The sequence below is a fragment of the Macrotis lagotis genome, chromosome 2, assembly GCF_037893015.1.
Source record: "Macrotis lagotis isolate mMagLag1 chromosome 2, bilby.v1.9.chrom.fasta, whole genome shotgun sequence".
In the NCBI taxonomy this organism is placed as follows: Eukaryota; Metazoa; Chordata; class Mammalia; order Peramelemorphia; family Peramelidae; genus Macrotis; species Macrotis lagotis.
The window spans coordinates 334,966,213-334,986,018 of record NC_133659.1 but is presented as its reverse complement, the minus strand read 5'-3'; the positions used below and the strand labels follow the sequence as shown (position 1 = coordinate 334,986,018).

Sequence of the window (19,806 nt, the reverse complement as noted above, 5' to 3'; positions counted from 1 at the left end):
AATACTAATAGGTCTGCATCCTGAAGAGATCATTAAAAAGGGGAAAAGGACCCACAAATACAAAAATATTTATAGCAGCTCTTTTCCTGGCAAAGAATTAGAAATTGAGGGAGGTAGCCATCATTTGGGGAATGAGTGAACACCTCTGGTATATGATGTGATGGAGTGTTATTGTTCTGTAAGAAATCACGGGCAGACTAATTTCAAAAAAGCTTTTGAAAGACTTCCATGAACTTATACTGAGTGAAATGAGCAGAACCAGGAGAATATTGTGTACATTAATAGCAACATTGTATTATGATCAATTATGATAGATTCAGCTCTTCTCAGTGATCCAAAACACTTCTAAAAGATTTGTGATAAAAAAAAAAAATACCATCCACATCCAGACAAAGAATTATGCAGTTTCAAACAAATTTTTTTGTTTTGTTTTTTCTTTTTTCTTTCGTGGTTTCCCTTTTGTTCTGATTCTTCTTTCACAACATGACTTTGTTTTACATGATTGGACATGTATAACCTATATCAGATTGCTTGCTGTCTTGGGGAGGGGGGAAAGGGAGGGAAGAAGAAAAATGTGGAGCTCAAAATCTTACAAGAATTAATTTAATAAAATACTATTAAGATTTTTTTAAATGGGATTTGAGGGCTTAATCCTCAGGCCCCGTCCTTCCTTTCCAGTCTTTCTACATTTTCCTCTCCTTCATGCATCCTATGATAAAGTTCAAACTTTGTGCTCTTTTCCTGATTCCAGCCTGTGGCCCTCTCTGTTCCCCATGCCAAGAGAGATTCCCTTCTCCTCCTCATCTCCACCTCCTGCCTTCCCTAGTTTCCTTCAAGAGTGAACAAGTCTACCTTCCTCCTTCCCTCTGAGAAGACTTCCCCTTGGCGTCTTCAGATCTCATAAGCAGTTTATTGGCCTGTTGTCTGTCCTATTCATCTGGGTTCTTTCCCTTTCTTTGTCTCAGTATTTACCAAATGCCTGTTGATTGATGGTCATTAATTAGCACTTTCCCAGAATGGAATGGTCTACCCTGGGAGTCAGTGAGCATCTCATCACCCCAAGTCTGCAAAGTAAAGCAAAAGTGTCCACAGAGTGGTTCTAGAAGAGATTCTAATGATTTAATTGGATAAGTCAGATTAATGTCACAAGAGAAATCAAATTTAAAAAGCAGCCACCTCCGGCCCTCAGGGGCTTACCAAGGATGTCCTTGGGACTGAGACCAGTCAGCATCCAAGTTGGTCTCCAGGACTGCCCAGCTGGTCAGCTCCCTCCTCCCTCACCTCCTCAAATAGGACTGTTTTCCACCAAACAAGGGAGGAGGATTCTTCCTCCTGTCTCCTGAGACAAGGAATCTCGTCAGCGATCTATTGCCCTTCTGACCAAGCCCAGACAGGTGTTGGGATGACCATGGGCAGCGCCCACAGAGTTTTTCCATCTTTAAATTTGGTTAGAGGAAAAAATGTTATTGCTGCTGCTGCCACCTGCTGTCTGTCCCTTTACATGAACGAGCCTGGTGGACTCCAGAGAGAAGGAAGCTAGGCCCACGGCCTCACCAACTTTCGACAGAGGCCTCCAGAGCCCAGGGAAAGAAGCCAACCAAAAGGAGGGGAGAAGCCAGCCAAGTAGTCTCTGCCACAATGAGCTGACTTATCTCTAGCTTTCTCCATAGCCTCCTGACTAAAATCGGGGGTCCCCCTTGGTGGGCCTTGGGTATTTTGCTGCAGCCACCCTCCAACAGCCCCTGCTCCAGGAAAGCTTCCTCAATTCCACCTGACTGCTCTTATCCATCCAGCTCCAAGTCCCTCTCTCCACTTTCTCTCTGACTTATATGGTATCTGTCTCATTACTATATTACTATATTTGGTTCTCCTACTTCAGTCTATACCAGTTTGTACAACTGAATTTCAGATTTCTCTTTAACTGTCCCTTTTGTCGTTCCTTAAGGCACAACAGTATTCCATTACTATGAAAGTCTAAAGAATGATAATCAACCAGAGCACTTTTGATAAGGTTGCCCATCTCCTGATAGAGGAGGAATGGACTCAAGACCCAGACACTCACTCATGGCTAATATGGAAACTGGTTGGGCTTGACCATGCATATTTTTCACAAAGGTTTTGTTTTTCTTTCTTTCTTTCTTTCTTTCTTTTTTTTTTCCTTTCTTTTAATGGCAGGGTAAAGTGGGAGAAAGAAAAAATAACCATTGTTCATCTAAAGTTAAAACAATTGTAAAAATGTCAATCTATCTGACCATCTTTCTCCATTTTTCAACCATCATCAGTATTACAGATTCAACCCAAATGCAGTATTCTTCAGTCTTCTTCATTCCAGGATCTTTCCTTACCTACCCCATTTCATCATCAGTCAACAAAGTCACACCTTAGATCTGCTGTCCCATGGAATGGCAGCACCTCCAGTATTCTAAACCTTGAAATATCACTTTCCAATCATAACCTGTTATCCTACCCCTCCCATGAATCAACATAAAATGAGATTAATATTTCCAGATATGGCCAATGTGAGGATTTATTTTGCTTCACTGTGAATATTTGTTACAAGGGTTTTCTTTGTATTTTATTTTTAATGGGAATAGGAAGGAATTGAGAGGAACAAGAGCCTAGCAGCTGGGTTTTTAAAGAAAAGAAAAGAAAAAGACCGTGGGGTATTTTCTAAAATGCAAAGAATAAAAGAAGATCAGAAGGAAACATACACAGGACAGCTATAAAAATCTGAAAATAAAATGTTATATTTATTTCAAGCTTAAAAGGAAAGGCAAACTATATGGAGTAGAGACTTGCAGTTTCAGATACAGTCCATTTTTTTCTTTTAAATTTCCATATGGAAATCCTCATTTTATTTGCTACTTGTTAAGTTAATAAAAATAAATATTTTTAAATCAAGAAGAAATTTCCAGAAAAAAAAACGAACAGAATTATACAATAACTTCAACTAGAACTCTAGGGAGAAAAATAATTAGATGACCACTTTAATCCTACACACTTGGAAAAGCCTAAAAAAAAATTTAAGAAAGATAAGGGGGGTGGCTAGGTGGCACAGTGGATAGAGCACCGACCCTGAAGTCAGGAGAACCTGAATTCAAATCTGACCTCAGACACTTCATAATTACCTAGCTGTGTGGCCTTGAGCAAGCCACTTAACCCCACTGCCTTGCAAAAAAAAAAAACTAAAAAAAAGAAAGATAAGGAGTGACATTAGAGCTTTTCATGAAGAAAATAAGATATGGGGCGGCTAGGTGGTGCAGAAGGTAGAACATTGGTCCTGAAGTCAGGAAAACCTGAGTTCAAATCCAGCCCCAGACACTTATTAATTACCTAGCTGTGTGACCTTGGGCAAATCCCTTAACCCCAATGTCTTTCAAAAAAGTGGGGGCAGTTAGGTGGCACAGTGGATAGAGCACCAGCCCTGGAGTCAGGAGGACCTAAGTTCAAATTTGACCTCAGATACTTAATAATTACCTAGCTGTGTGGCCCTGGGCAAGCCACTTCACCCCACTGCCTTGCAAAAAAAAAAAAAAAAAAAAAAAAAAGGAAGATATATGGTTTAGAACAGAAAGCAGAAAATCTTAACAAAACAGCATTCATCCTAAAACAGAAAACTAAAATGAGGGCATTCCAAATATAATGATTTGTATCAAAAGAAAACAAAATCAGAATTATATGGGAGATCTCAAAAAGCAAAGATAATTAACCTGGAAGACAGAATATGAAGAGAGAGCACAAAAATTATTGCCCTTCCTGGAAAACATGAAGCAAAAATAAAAACAGTTCAGAAAATCATTTTTTAATTATGCAAAAGTATTGGAATCAAGGGGCTATGTGTAAATTTACAGGAGACACAGAATGCCAACAGAGAGTAATCCTCTAATGAACTGATGCAAATAGTAGTCAATCTCCAGAGCTTTCACATCAAAGAGAAACTATTCCAAATGACCAGAAAAAGGCAGCTCATATACCAAGGAATTCTAGCAGCAATCACCTAGTCCTAATCACCAACAATGAGAAATGGAAGAAAAGGCTAGAATATGATATACCAAAAAGCAAAGAGAAGTAGGTTCTACCAGAGAATATTTTATCCTACAACTATTATATTAGGAGAAAGGAGGGAGAAGCAAGAATAATGCTTTATAAAATAATAAGTTCAAAGCATTCTTTTGAGAAAGCCAGAGTTGAACTGGGTCCTTGGAATGCAAACAGAATACAAAAGAAACAAGAAAGTAAAAGGGCTAGGTGATGATTTAGTGCTAAATAATGAAAGACAAGTAAGTTTCATATTGTTCAAGAATCATTGAGGTATGGGAAACAAAGATAAATTGTGTTTTCAAGAAGTGAAGGTGAAGGAAGACAAAGGCACTTTTTTCCCCTTACATAGGATCACTCTAAGTAAAGGTCATTCAGACTCAAAGAAGGAAAGATCAAGGAGTGAACCATGTTCTCATTTGAGCTAGACTAGAAAGGAGAGAGGGCTCTGCCTCAGTGGGTGACTTCAGAGAGGGGACATCTCAAACAATACAAACCACAAATGACAGTTGAACTGACTACAAGATCCAGTGATTTGGGTCTGGTCTGGAAAGGTAGGATGAAGGAAGATGACTAGGATCAAATTGTTTCAAGCATAATGAACTGCAATTACAGCGAATGCTACTTTCTTTCAAAAAGAGAATGGGAAAAGGAAAGGGAAAGAAATATAACAGAATTTGATGGAGAATAAAAACAAACAAAAAAATCAAAACCATCGATGTTAAAGAGTTGAATGTGTGGCGTAGTGGGTAAAGCACCAGCCTTGGAGTCAGGAGGACCTGGGTTCAAATCCGGTCTCAGACACTTAATAATGACCTAGCTGTGTGGCCTTGGGCAAGCCACTTAACCCCATTTGCCTTGCAAAAACCTAAAAAAAAAAAAAAGAGTTGAATTTGTCCAACAAATAGAAGAGAGTAAATAACTGAATTTGAAAGCAAAACCCCAAGTTTCAGCCTATAAAAGAAACATACTTAACATAGTCCTGCAATTAAAATGAAATATTATAGAACTTATTATGATTCAGTTGCATCTTTATAAGAAAGAAGGACAATCATGATGTCCTTCTGTAAACTGTAAAAATGGATGTGGTCAAGAGTGACAAACAGAAAAATTACATTGTGGCAGAACATAAAGAACTTATAAATTCTAAAATGTTCATGATACATATTTTATTTATCATAAAACAATGAAACTGTAATTAGTAAGGCTTAATATATTAAAGCTCCATCAGCCAGCACCATACCATCCATCCATATGTGGAACCACTGGTTACAGCAAATAGAGAGGTTTTGAATGTTGTAGGTAGGTTTCCTTACCTTGGCATTGTACACATGGCTAGAACTAGCTCAGTATTGTATTAGACTAACTCCCAACCAAAGGTCTACATAGTTGTTGTGATGATCTCATTGCTGTATGCTTATGAAACCTAGACAGTCTACCAGCTCCATGTCAGCAAACTGAATCACTTCCATTTAAATTGTCTTAAGAAGATTCTAAAGATGGCTTGGCAGGAAAAGATCCCAGACAGAGGTCCTTTCTCAGCTAAACTGCCAAGCATTCAAACTACTGCAAAAAGGGCAGCTACAAGGGCAGGCCATGTCACACATAGCAAGCACTCAACTGGTGGGGTGGAGGGGTCAGAAAAAAGTGATACAAGGATACTCTGAAGGTCTCTCTTAAGAACTTTGGTATTGATAGTGCAGCCTGGGAGACTTGGGCACAGGACCACCAACATGGTGTATCAGAGAAGATGCTGAGCTCTACCAGCAAGGCAGAATGAAAGTGGCTCAAAAAATTGCAAGAGTAGCAAATTTAGAGAATTCATCCCAAATATTTGTGCTCGATCTGTGGTAGATTATTCTGAGCTCATAATGTTCAGATCAGTCTATTGGACACACTGTAACCTGTAACTTGTCTTTATCAGTGATCTCATTTTGGTCCTCTTTGAGAATGAAGAACAAATACATACATTCATACGCCCCCCCACACACACACACATAAGAACATGTGCACAAGAATGCAAGTTTATGTGGGTACATATCTGTATCAGGCATTCTCTAACCACATGTTTGATAATCAAATTGTCCTACAGACTATTCCTCAAAACCTGCATTTCATTTCCAATTTCCAATTACTTCCCCTGTTTTCTGTCCCTTCCCTCTCTAGCTTCCAAAATAATCTTACAGTATAGGTAAGACCACATTGCTTTCCTGCTCAAAAATTTAGCTAAAATACAAATGTAGAAGGCAAAGCCTTTATGAAGCATATATTATATGCTGAGAACTTTACAAATATGATCTCATTTGTCCTCACAACAAGGCAGGTACCTCTGTTTTACAGTTGGAAAAACTAAGTCAGACTTGTCCTAGTCAAATACCTGGTAAGGGTCTGGGGCAGAATTTGAATTCAGGACCTCCTGATTCACTCCAGACTTCAATCTGGCACTAAAAACCTTCCATGATTGGGGTCCAACCTTCCTTTCCAGAAGTACTGTCTATTCCTCCCACAATGAGCAGTCTATGTTCCAGCCACCTACTCGGCAACCTCAAGCTTTGTCAGTGAGGCTTCCACTCTTGAGTCTATAGCATCTCCACATCGGTTGAGATCTCCACATCCTGAGATCTTTTCAGTCTTCTTTGGTCTTTCGCAGCATATCAGTGAAAATGAACCCACAAAATAACTACAATTTTTCTCTAGAAACAATCAGAATATAAACTCTGAGATTTTCATATAGTCCTGCACTATTCTCTGAGGGAGGAAAATGCACACAGAGGAAAAGAAGTTCCTGCTAAACAAAATGAAATTCTTTGGCCCACAGCCTGAAGAAAGACTGAGTAGCAGCATCTGGTTTTGTTTTCCATGCCCCCCCTCTTTGCCTGGCAGGAGGAACTTCAAAAATAGGACTCACAAGGGGCTAAGTAAGGAGGAGGGGTATCAGATTGGCATCAGGGCTTGACCAGCTGATTGGAATGAGGAGAGGAGAGAAAACCAGCTTGGCTGGTATTTGAGTCCCATCTAGGACCCTGTAGCCCCAAGGGACAGCAGCAAGCTGTATCTAGAGCATAATCAGAACTAACCAATCAAAGAAGGCGAAACCTCTCTCTCCTTCTTTCCCCCTCACCCCCCCCCCTTCCTTTGGGGGCAGATGTTGATTTCAAAGTTTTCCTGTTCTTTAAAGTTGTTTACATTTTCTGTTTAACGAGTTTGACTGCAGGCTTAGATAAAGTTTTGATTGATCATAACTACTTATGGTTTGTGTGTTTTATTATTTGTGAGTAGGGAATTGTAAAAAAAGAGAGAGAGACAATAAGGCATGCTAGGCAGAGACACAGAAAGACAGAAACAAAGAGGCATACAAACCCTCTGAATAGTCAGTACAGGTATGGAGAGTTCTTCTCCCCAACTGGGGGCTCCTAAGCCATATGAAAGAGAAGCTTATTGGTCTTTTCTTTTAAATGAGTTTCTAAAAATGGAGTTAAAATTGAGTCTAGAATTTCCTCTGAGTTGACAGTCAACTAGCAGTCATTGTTTCTTGGATGGGGGCTGGAATTATGTTGTAGTGATCATATGACTCATATCATCACTCTCACCCATGAATATGCAGAAAAAATCCCCTATATAAGTAGAGTTGAGGGCAGTATCTAGACAGTAGATCATGCCTGGTGAAAGGAGGAGGATACTGATTGAACAAGACTGGGACTCCCACATTCTGGGAACCCCTTCCCCTTCTGAAGTGATCTAGTTGAACTTTTCATCTTCTGTTAACAGCCCCATGGACACAGTGACACTTAGCTCAGTAGTGAATATACCAATCTGGTATGTGCGGTTCATCAGGGGAATCATTAGCCTAATAATGCTTAGCCATAATCCTAGGAATAAAAGGCAAACAATTATTCCTATAATGAAGATGGCTCTGAAATACTTCTCCAAGGCTCATAAGGGCATTTCTTGGTGTATGGTACTATAAGAGAGAAAGGGACAAATAGACTGATAGAAATAGACAAACACAGGCAAGCAAATTGGCAAACTGAGAGCTCCCTTAGAAGAGTTTCAAGACAAAAATCAAGGCAAAGGAGGATGGAGACCCAGAGTTTGTCTTGACCACTCAAAGAAAAGGAAGGTAGGAAAACTGTCTCTGAACTCTTGTTTCCAGGAAAAGTTAGAGAAAAATCATAAAGGGGAAAGGAAAGGGGAAGAGGAGAAGGAGAAAGTGCAGGGGGAAGAGGTGTGGGAGAGGAAAAGAAGGAATAGGATTGGAGGAAAGTGGAGAGAAAAGGAAGGGGAAGAAGGGGAAAGAAAGGGATAGACTAGGGGAAGAGTAGGAGAAGGGGAAAAAGGAGAAGAAGGGAGGAGACACAATGAAGCTAGACTCCTGAAATCTTGTCCACTACTTCTAGTCAGACCAGGTCACAAGCTGAATCACATGTTCCCTCCCAGGTCTATGTCCTCTGAGGTGAAGCACTGCCTGTCCACACTGTTAACTCTGCTAGAGGAAGAAAAGCAGTTTGTCAGGAAGACATTGAAGGCCCATTACATGACAGAGCCATGTGCCTTCTTGGATCCCACAGCACTGCATAAAGAGGGCACTGCCTTTGAGGAAGCCAGGCTCTCCACTCCTGACCCATTAAAGAACATTTCTCTAGTGCAAGAAGAAAGGTAGAGGTAGGTTCTTCAATTGCCTTTATCCCCCATTTAAGTAACCAGAATTTGTCAATTTGACCTTGCAAGGGAGGTACTTCCTATCACTCCCTTCATTGATGGCTATATACCATCATGCCTACCACATTACCAAATATGGGCTGAATTGAGGACCTCCATAACATTCCTCCCATCTCCAAAACTCTTCATAAGATGTTCCCCATGCCTATAAGACACTCCTTGACCTCACCTATCCCCTCAAATTTCACAATCCAGCCTTCCAGGTCATCAGCTTCCTAAACAATTTCTCTCTCCCTCCACTACAATCCTACCTCACCTCTTCTTCACCCTCTCTACCTAGGGTCTTCCATCGCTCCCTGCTCTCCCAGCTCAGCATTCATACTCTGATCTCTCCTTTCTTCATCATCTTGAAGAAAATCTGATCAATTCAACTTTACTGTCTCACACTCTGGTTTCCCCAGTCCCTTGTCCAACCACCCAGGGATCACACGCCTGCCCAAAGAATAACAGAATGGGGGTGGAGCCAAGATAATGACAAGAGACCCTTGTGGGAGTGTCCCAAAAGCTCAGGAAACACCCCCAAAACAGGCTTAGGCTGGGAAAATGAGCAAACAGAGAAAAAAAGAGTAACACCATTGAGAAATACATTATCTATGATCCCAAGAAGGTTCAATATACTCAGTCTGAAGATGAGGAAGCACCTGCATCTAAAGACTCCAAGAAAAACAGAAATTGGGATCAGTCTATGACAGAGCTCAAAAAAGACTTTGGAAATCAAATGAGGGAGTTAGAAGAAAAAATGGGAAAAGAAATGAGAGAGATGCAGGAAAAACATGAAAATGAAGTCAGCAGCCTAGTCAAGGAAATGCAAAAAAATGCTGAAGAAAATAGCATGCTAAAAACCAACTTAGGTCAAATGGATAAAACAGTTCAAAAAGTTATTGAGGAGAAGAATACTTTAAAAAGCAAAACTGGCCAGATGGAAAAAGAGATAAGAAAATTCTCTGAGGAAAACAAATCCTTCAGACAAAGAATAGAACTCAGGGAGAATGATGAATTTACAAGAAATCAGGACTCATTACTTCAAAACCAAAAAAAAATGAAAAATTGGAAGAAAATGTGAAACATCTCATTGAAAAAACAACTGATATGGAAAACAGATTTAGAAAAGATAATTTAAAAATTATTGGAATACCTGAAAGTCATGATCAGGAAAAGAGCCTTGACATCATTTTCAAAGAATTACTACAGGAAAATTGCCCGATATCCTAGAAGCAGAGGGCAAAATAGAAATGGAGAGAATCCACCGATACCCCTGAGAAAGATACCCCAAAAAACCAACCCCTAGGAATATTATAACCAAGTTCCAGAACCCCCAAGTCAAAGAGAAAAATATTACAAGAAGCCAGAAGGACACAATTCAAATATCATGGAGCTGCAGTCAGGATCACACAGGACTTAGCAGCAACCACATTAAAAGCTCGTAGGGCTTGGAATATAATATACCAGAAGGCAAAAGAGCTTGGAATGCAACCAAGAATCAACTACCCAGCAAAAATGAATGTCCTCTTCCAGGGAAAAAAGATGGACTTTCAATGAACCAGGGAAATTTCAAATGTTCCTTTTGGAATGGCCAGAGATGAACAGAAGGTTTGATCTTCAAATACAGGACTCAGGTGAAGCATGGAGATTGGAGGAGAGGGGGATAATATGAGGGACTTAATGATGACGAACTGCATGTATTCCTGCATAGAAAAATGACACTGACAATACTCATATGAACCTTCTCAGTTAATAGAGCAGGTAGAAGGAGCTTTTATAGTTGAGGCACAGGAGAAGGCTGAATTTGAAGATAAAATATGGTGTAAAAATGGAGTCAATAGAAAAAAGGGAAATGTAATGGGAGAAAGAAAAAGGAGAGGGGGAAGAGGCCAAGATATTTCATATAAGAAGATTTTTCTTTATTACAATGAGCTATTACAATGATATGGAAGGGGGAAGACAGGGGAGAATGAGGGAATCTTCACTCTCATCAGAGGTGGCTAGGAGAGGAAACAGCATATATACTCAATGGGGTATAGGCATCTGGAGTAAGAAGGAAGGGGGAGCAGGGGGAAGGGGTGGGGATGTGAATAAAGGAAGAGAGGATGGACCATGGTGGGAGAGTGGTCAGATATAACACATTTTCTTTTTTACTTCTTGCAAGGGGCTGGGATTGGATGGCCTATCCGGGACCATAGGACCAGGTGGATGCTGGGCCTAAGGGATGGTAGGGGGGCTCGGGGCCTCTTGGCCCCAGGACCAGGGATCTGTCTGCTGCGCCACTCAGTGACCCTACAGCAGAGTCAGAGTGAAAGAAGAGAGAAAATATAGTATATGGTAGTGGAGAAATACGAAAGGAGGGAGTTGCAATCGGCAATGGCAATGGTGGAAAAATATGGAAGTAACTTTTACAATGGACTTATCATAAAGAATGTGATCCACCCACGACAGAGTTGTTGGTATTGGAAGAAAGACTGAAGCACATTTTTTATTATTATCATTATTTTGGGGGGGGGTTCAGGGCAAATGGGGCTGGGTGGCCTGCCTGGGGCCACATAGCAGGGTGATCGTTGAGTGTCTGAGGTCAGATTTGGACCCGGGTGCTCCTGGCTCAAGGGCCAATGCTCTGTCTGCCACCCAGCCACCCCTACTATTATTACTATTTTATTTTATTTTGGGTCTTTTTTTGTCTTTTTTTTTTTTTGTTTTGGTTTTTGCAGGGCAGTGGGGCTGGGGTGGCTTGCATGTCACACAGCTGGGTGATTTTTTGGGTGTATGGGGCCAGATGTGGGCTCGGGTGCTCATGGCTCCAGGGCTGGTGCTCCATCCACTGCGCCACCTGGCCATACCTACAATTATTACTATTATTTTTTTATTTTAATTTTTTTCTCTCCCCTTTATCGCTCAAGCGAATCTATATTTTGGGGGGAGGGGGTACTTTGTTTACTCTTAAACAAGAATATTTTATTAATGTATAAAAAACATTTGTATAAAATTAGAATAAATATTAAATATTAAAAATAAATAAAATATTAAAAAATAACAAAATGGCAGCATTAGAAGAATCTAAGTGACTTTCTCATCCAAGCTTTCCATACAGCGAAAATCTACAACTCACATCCAAAATAGAACTCATTTCCCCTAGCTCCTTCAAAAAATACCTGTTCCATTTCTCTCTATTGTTACTATTTACTATTTCTATTTTCCTTTTGTTATGCTCATACTGCATTCATTCTACTTGGAATGGCATCCTTTGCCATCTCATACCCTTTGTCATCCCTTGTCAAAATATTGCCAATCCTTGCCTTCTCAGCCTGGAACATGTCTCCACCATGCTGGTCCCTTTCTCTCCTTAGTGAATTCCTCCCAGGACCTCCATTTGGGGGACAAGCTAAGGTTATCCATCCTCCCAGTTGTGTGTCTGACTCTCTGGACTTCACCCTTCAGGGACAGATTTCTTTCCCCATCTGTTTCCCGCTTTGCAGCCCCTTTTTAGTGTTATCTTCTGCCTTTATAATGGAAGCTCCTTGAGGGCAGTATTCTACTTTGCTTGTATTTTTAAGCCCAGAGCTTAGCCCCATATCTGGCAGATATAAAGTACTTCATAAACACTTGATGACTGACTACCTCTCCCCCCACTTCAGGAAGCTTTCCCTGATGAGTTATCACATCAACCTTTCTCAAATGACAAGAGTGATTTCTTCTCCTTCTTATCTCATAGCATTTTCTGTATAATAGTCACTGTATGAGAGGCAGTGGAAGCAGTGGAGGCAGTGGATACAGGGCAGGTCTTAGAATTCAGAGGAGCTAGTGCCCACCCTGCCTGACCCATGCTTAGGGCTAAGTCACTTAACCTCTTAGTGCCCCAGGCAAAGGTCAAAAGAGTAGAAATTACAGATGAATAGCTGTTTCCACATGGAGAGATCCTGACACAGATGAAAAGTCCATTCCCATTCCCCCCAAATAGCTTCTATTTGTAGTATGACTGCGATGACAGCAGGCCCCTTTTCTTGGCACTGTTTGGTCATCTTTCTAAAGCCTGCAGTGATGTGCATTCAGTAGGTTCATCATACTGTAAGTGGTTGCATTGGATGATATGGAGGATTGGATGAAGGCACGAAGGAATATCAATGAGTGACCTGTTTTCAAGGAAGACTGAAACAGGTATATAGGACAGACAGTCAGAAATGTAAGGGCCCAACAAGGATCAGAAATGCTTACCTTGCTTTCCTTTCTCCTCCTTTCATTGTCAAAAAGACCTAATAATTTCAAATTTGAAAATTCTGAAAAACAAAAGAACAGGGTGAACTCATTAGTCTGGTACTCAAGACATCTGAAAGATAGCATGTGTGGGGTTCCTATTAGTGAAATCCATAGCGTGGACCCTTAAACCAGGAATAATGTAGGTTTACTAGCAAAATTTTCTATCAGTGAAAGCCATAATAATAATTTAGGGACAACTAGGTGGTACAGTGGATAGAGCACTGGCCTTGGAGTCCAAATCCAGCCTCTGACACTTGATGCTTATTAGCTGACTGACCTTGGGCAAGTCATTTAACCCTGAAGGCTTCACATCCAGGACTATCTCCAGTCATCCTGATTCATATCTGGCTACTGGACCCGGATGACTCTGGAGAAGAGAGGTTTGTGATTTAGCACAGCCCTCCCTCACTCAACTCCAATTCATGTGCTTGTCATGGCATCACCTCCCTATGTCATGGTCTTCTTCAAGAATGAAGGACAAACATCATCAATAATAATTAGAAATCTCTATCAATGAAAGCTATGAGTGATGTAAACCAAGAATAACGTAAGCCAAAAGAAAACATTAACCAGGGCATGATCACAATGACCAGTATAAGATCTCATATGCTCAGGATTCCAGACAAAATGGCACTGATATGGCACCTGGGATCTGATCCCAATGATGAGCAGAGTAAACCCAAAATATCAGTCAATTCACACTAATACATCTTATAATGCCTCCTCCTTTGTCTGATATCTTTAAACCATGATGGTGGGGGTTGAGGGGATTTAGTAGGAAATTCAACATGTTGCCTGGTCACTCAATGGGAGCCTCAATGTGACTGCCTTAATGTGAACATTAAACTATTTGTATAATCCAACTGGAGCCCTCCAGTCTTTTTCTTAGGGATCATGTTGGACCCCTTGTTTGGGAAAGCCTTACATATTCTACTGCAGGGGCTATGGAGGCAAGACAACATGACATAAAGAACAGGAAGCCAACTTCGGAGTCAAGTCTCATCCCTGAAACATCCTGGCTGGTGATATTAATCTCTTAAATTAGAGAACAGGGGCCAACCAGCCTGTCCTCCTGGGAAAATTCCCTATGCTAATGAGGTCATAGGAATAGTCCCAATCCCTCTCCCCCCAGGGAAAAAACCTCTCCTCACCATTGTGGGCAGGGCCCCAGAGGTCTGCTTCTGTATATAGCCTGAACTACTCTTTCTGAACCTAGACTGATGAGTCTCCCCATTCATGTAATTCCACCTAAACCTCTATTCTAATTCCCAAGCTTCTTGGAACCCACATAAGCCTTCCTTTAAAATCCAGTTTAAATGTCATCTCTTCAGAGAAGACTTCCCTAATAGCTGTCCTTTAGTAAAGTAAGAATCCTTCCTTTGTTCCTCTTTGCATAGCTCTCTGGATTTGCCTTATACTCTTATTCTGTATGCTCTAGTCTGTTTCTGTGTGTGTGTGTGTGTGTGTGTGTATAAATAAAACACGTATATACATATATATATAAATATATATGTATAAAATAAAGTACATGAATATGTATATTTATAGACACATACAAATGCAAGATGTTCTAGCTATTAAGTTAAAATTATAAAATTAAATTAGATATTTAGTATTAAACCTTAAAACTGCAATGCGATTTTTAGGACATACCATGCATATCTGAATCCAGATCTTTTGTTTATCAATGTGGGTCCACTCTGCCTTGAGCCTTGAAAGGTAAACTGTATATGTGCAGCCAGAAGAGGTCAAAGGTAAACTTATAATAGGGTCTTCCTGACTCCAAGACCAATTCTGTCTCTATTCTGCCTCTCCATTCTGACTATAGTTACTATATATTTCAACTTGACAATTCAACAGAATTTATTATGTGCCTCCTATTCCCTTCAAGGCTATGTCCTTCCTACGACACACACACACAATGACACACACACAAACACACAAACACACACAGACAATAGCATTCACTCAACAAACATTTTTTCTGCATGCGCTGTGAGCAGTAAGAATTTTTGGTCCAATATTTAGGTAAGATAAACCTTGCCTTGAAGAAGTTTGTCATCTTATTTATCACCTCTCCTTGTGGGCAAGAACCATTTGGGTTTTTGTTTTAATATCATCAGCATCTAGCATTAGGGATGTGCAATTAGAGGAAGTAGGGGAGGCAGAGTTTCCCCTGACCTCACACTTCTGATAATGATAAGATAAAATAAAATAAGTATTAATACCTGTTCACTGGTGTTAAATAAGTAATTTTTGTATGATTCCAGTCATATTCCCAAACAAAAAAAAAAAGCTGAATTTGCAAATTTTAGCCTCGAATACTGAAAGATGTGAGGTTAAGACAGCAGCAAGCTGTGCCTCACCTCACATTGTGCAATCCCTCACAGACTGAGTAGAGTGCATGCCTGTTGCTATTCCTCTATATGTCACCAGTATAATGTTTGTGCTTTAGTCTATGTGTTCATTTTCCATAGTCTAGATGCTACATTTCACATCTGTGTGTAAGATATTTTGTATTGCTGAATCTTGATTTTAACCACTTGAAAAAGCATTGGGTGAAGCAGGCAGTCCCCGAAGGAGGAGTGCCCAGGCTACCTCTGTTAGACTCATCCAGTGCAAATCCTAATTCGGATACTATTTGTGCCTCCCAGGCATGGACTCTACCACATGTCACTGTCTGGCACCATGCCTGCATCAGAAGTGTCATTGATTGAATGATTGATTGAGCAGGAAGCCAAAGATAGCTGTGATACAGCCATGACTTAAATGTCTTAGTTACAAAAGAAGATACTATGGGCAGGTCTAGGCAAGGTCACTGGCAAGAACCACAAAGGGCTGAGGTGGAAACAAACCTAACCTCACTGAGTTCTGCTCAGCATTCATTTCAGGGGCGTGAAGGGGAAGCTAGTGAGAGCAGCAGCCACGCCTTCCCTAACGCTTTGGGGTATCTGTCCTACAGAAGGACTTCATAAGGACAGGACAAGACGTGGGCACCCACTTATAGATCTTCCAGACATATATCCATTTCCAACCTCTAACAGATGCTATTTCCATCAGATACATAGCAAAAGTTCAACCCAATTCTGCCTCAGCATCCAGAGAACACCCGAATCAAAAACCCCAAGTGAACATGTGCCTCATCCAACCCAAAATGGCAGCATCAGCACATTGGTCTCAGAGGGAGGCTTTTGACAGGTGTTCTGTCTAAAATCTCCGATTATCCACAATGTAGAGCCTGACCTGGTTCAACCTACTCATTTTACAAATGGAGAAACTGTTCTATAGAGGAAAAGTCCCTTTCCCAATCCTCTACAATGAGTTCATGGCTAAACCCCATCTAGGAACCTCAGTCCCCAAGTTTCTCCATCAATTGTGAAAGCAATAAGCATTGAGCAAGCATGGGCTCCTTGTGAGGTTCCAGGGACCGAAAACTACAAGTGAGAATCTCTGGCTGCTACGGCCAAAGGGAAGAACAAGAATAGATGATAATCCTGAGGGCATGAGAAAATGGGAGGGGGAAAGGAGGGAACCCCCCATGGCCCATGATGCCTCTGCCACCATACCGGCCAGTCCTTGTGCCCTTTGATGCCTCTTAGACGGCGGCTCTTGGGTTTGGGCAGCTGGGCCCTAGGGCTCTGAGAGGCTTCCTGGGGCCCGGCCCGTGCTCAGGAGCACTGGGGGAGTATTTACCAGCAGAGATCTCCCCTTGAGGGGGACAATGCAAGCAAACGGCGGGGGACCGGGCCCTCGGGAAACATGCGCTCTTTGTGGGTTACTGATTCACTGACCCACAGAACCGCGGGGTTGGGAGCCAAAAGAGAACTTGGAACCTAGAACCGCAGACGCTGGGGCTGAAGGGAATCCGCCCGAACACCCAGTTCCCGTTTCACAGCGGGGCCAACGGGGGGCGGCCGCGGCCCCGGGCCGGAGTCCGGCCCCACCGTCTCCGGCCTGTTTCGGGCCTGGCAGAAGCGCTGAGCTCTCCGAGGCGCCCCCGGGGCTGGTGGGGACCCCAGGCCCGCCCGCTCTCCTCAGGTGGCCCGCGGGCCCCCGCATCACCTCCGGGCACGCCACGGCTCGCCCCAGGGAGTGGCCTCCCGAGGCCCGGCTTCCCTGTGGGGCCCGGGCGGGCCGCGGGGTCCGGCCGCGGGGGGCAGGCGGGGCGGGCCCGCGGGTCTCGGGGCCCAGCGGCCCGCGCCCTCCGGGGACGGCGGCACGAGGCCGAGGGGCGCGGCCCCCCCCCAGCCCCCCGGCCCCGCCCTGCTCCCCACCCCTCGGCTGCCGCCCACCCCGCACCTACCCGCCTCGCTCCGCTCCGTCACGCCCCCCGCGCCGCCCACTCCCGGCCCAGCCCGAGCCCGGCCCCAGCCCGAGCCCGGCCCCAGCCTCTCGCGCCTCGGCCGCCGGAAGCCCTCCGCCCCGAGCCCCGGCTCTCGCGTCCCGGCCGGGTTGCCGAGGCAACGGAAGCTCTCGCCGATTGGCCCGGCCCGCCGGGGAGGGGGAGGGGCCCGACGCCGGCAGACCGGGGATTGGTCCCGGCGGAGTCCCGAGGCGGGAAGCACCGCCCCCAACCGCCTGCACGCGAGGAGCTCCAACGTCCGAGCCGCAGAAAGACGCCAACAGAAAAGAGCGGCCGGGCCGGTGAGGGGGGTCCGGCCTGGGGGGCCCGGCCTGGGGGACCCGGCCTGGGGGCGACCGGCCTGGGGGGTCCGGCCTGGAGGGCCCGGCCTGGGGGCGACCAGCCTGGGGGGCCCGGCCTGGGGGCGACCGGCCTGGGGGGCCCGGCCTGGGGGCGACCGGCCTGGGGGGCCCGGCCTGGGGGCGACCGGCCTGGGGGGCCCGGCCTGGGGGGTCCGGCCTGGGGGGCCCGGCCTGGGGGCGACCGGCCTGGAGGGCCCGGCCTGGGGGGCCCGGCCTGGGGGCGACCGGCCTGGGGGGCCCGGCCTGGGGGGGGCCTGGAGGGCCCGGCCTGGGGGGGCCGCCTCCCATCCCGTGGGGACAGGACAGCGGGAGCGGCCGAGGCGTCGAGAGACAGAGACAGAGAGAGAGGGAGAGGGAGAGTGACAGAGGAGAGACAGACCCAGAGAAAAGAGAGAGGAGAGAGAGAGCGAAAAGAAAGGAGAGAGAGCCAGAAGGACAGAGGGAGAGGGAGACAGAGGAGAGAGACAGACACACAGAGAAAAGAGGGGGGGGGAGAGAAACAGAGGGAGGGAGAGAGACAGATAGACAGACAGAGCGAGACAGACAGGGAGAGGGAAAGAGAGAAGAGAGGAGAGACAGAGGGAAAGAGAAATAGAGACAGAGAGAAGAGAGAAAGAGACGGGGAGAGAGAGACACAGAGAAAGAGACAGAGACAGAAGGAGAAGGAGAGGGAGAGAGAGAGAGAGAGAACCTGAAAACCCCTACATACTAAGAAGATAGAGGAGACGGGGCAGCTAGATGAGGCAGTGGATGGAGCCCTGGCCTTGGAGTTAGGAGGACGGGAGTTCAAATTGGACCTCAGACACTTGACACTCACTAGCCATGGGACCTTGGAGGAGTCACCTAGCCCTGAAAGCCTTGCATCCAGGGCTATCTCCAGTCATCCTGATTGGACCCAGATGACTCTGGGGGAAAAAGTGAGACTGGGGGCTTAGCACAGCCCCCACTCACTCCAATCCAATTCATGTGCCTATCAGGGCATCACCTCAAAGATGGCATGGTCATCTTCAAGAAAGGACAGAAAAAAAACCAGAGGATGAATGAGGGAAGGCACTTAACTCCATGGATTGCCAAATGTACATATTCAGCCTGAGTTAACCCCTCCATCTGCCTAAGGTTATCCCTAATAAGATGCCTCCTTAGTATCTCAAACTCCTTGGTTCCAAAATTGAATTATCTTTTCCCCAATACTACCCCTCTTCCTAATTTCACTGGTACTATCAAGGTTACTCACCCCCCATTCTGCCAGTCACCAGGCTCACCATCTGGGTGATACCCTGACTTTCCTTCCCACCTCCATATCAATTGGTTGTCAGATCCCTCCATTTCTACCTTCCCAACATCCAGAATGTACATTTCCAGACTCTGGCCCTCTTTTTCCTCCATCAAGAAATGAGAGGATTGGATTAGATGACCTCTACTGACTTAGACAGTTAGAATCTATAACTCTCCTTTTGCATTCCCTGCATTTCAGCCAAACTGGACCTGAACTTCATCTCCCATCTCCAAGTCAATGGGAAAAGGTGAGTACCAAGAAGAAACCATTCTAGGTCAACAAAGGCCCAGAGGCTAGAAAGCAGAGATGTTCAAGGAAAGGTCAACCATACATTTCAGCTTTCTCAGTTATACATGGGAGGAAACTGAGTCCCAGACTCCAAGGGCACATGGCTAGCAAAAGGCAGAACCAGTAGGGCTTCCCCTGCCTCTCCTTCACCTGCTCAATTCCTACCAGACCTTTAAAACCCAGTTCACTGACCCCCCCAATGGTAAAAGCCTTCCTCCTAGCGCCTCACTTTAGCACTTTGCTAAGCACTCTCTCCTGGAGAATGAGACCAAACTCTCCTCCAGTAGGTGTTCAAGTGTCAAGGTCATACAGCTAATGGGGACAGTGGAATGGGCTTTTTCACTTTCTGTGACACAGCTGTCCCTGATAGGGCCAATGCCCCTTGGTAAAGATGGCAGTTCATGCATCCATCCATGTCCTAGGGGACTCATGCCTCAAGACACTCTGCTTTATAATCTAAGAGCCCATGACCTTTCCTCTGATGCCATCCTTCACCCTCTTGGAGCAGGAAGGCCAATCAATAAACACTAATTGGG

The 19,806-nt window shown here is 44.2% G+C and overlaps 1 protein-coding gene across 5 annotated transcripts in view; it reads right to left on the bottom strand.

Moving 5' to 3' along the window:
- The window catches only part of EFCAB6 (EF-hand calcium binding domain 6), a 239,117-nt gene that overhangs the window by 188,476 nt on the left and 30,835 nt on the right, over positions 1-19,806 (bottom strand). For 3 of the 5 annotated variants that reach the window (XM_074227120.1, XM_074227121.1, XM_074227122.1), the window contains exons 1-2: positions 17,306-17,336; positions 12,961-13,022 (exon numbers count right to left, since the gene is read on the bottom strand). In XM_074227120.1, coding sequence (XP_074083221.1) covers positions 12,961-12,986 — 26 coding nt within the window. In that variant the 5' untranslated portion in view covers positions 12,987-13,022; positions 17,306-17,336. Of the gene's footprint in view, positions 1-12,960; positions 13,023-17,305; positions 17,338-19,806 lie in introns of those variants that run through there. The other 2 variants (XM_074227117.1, XM_074227119.1) reach the window with 2 other exon arrangements.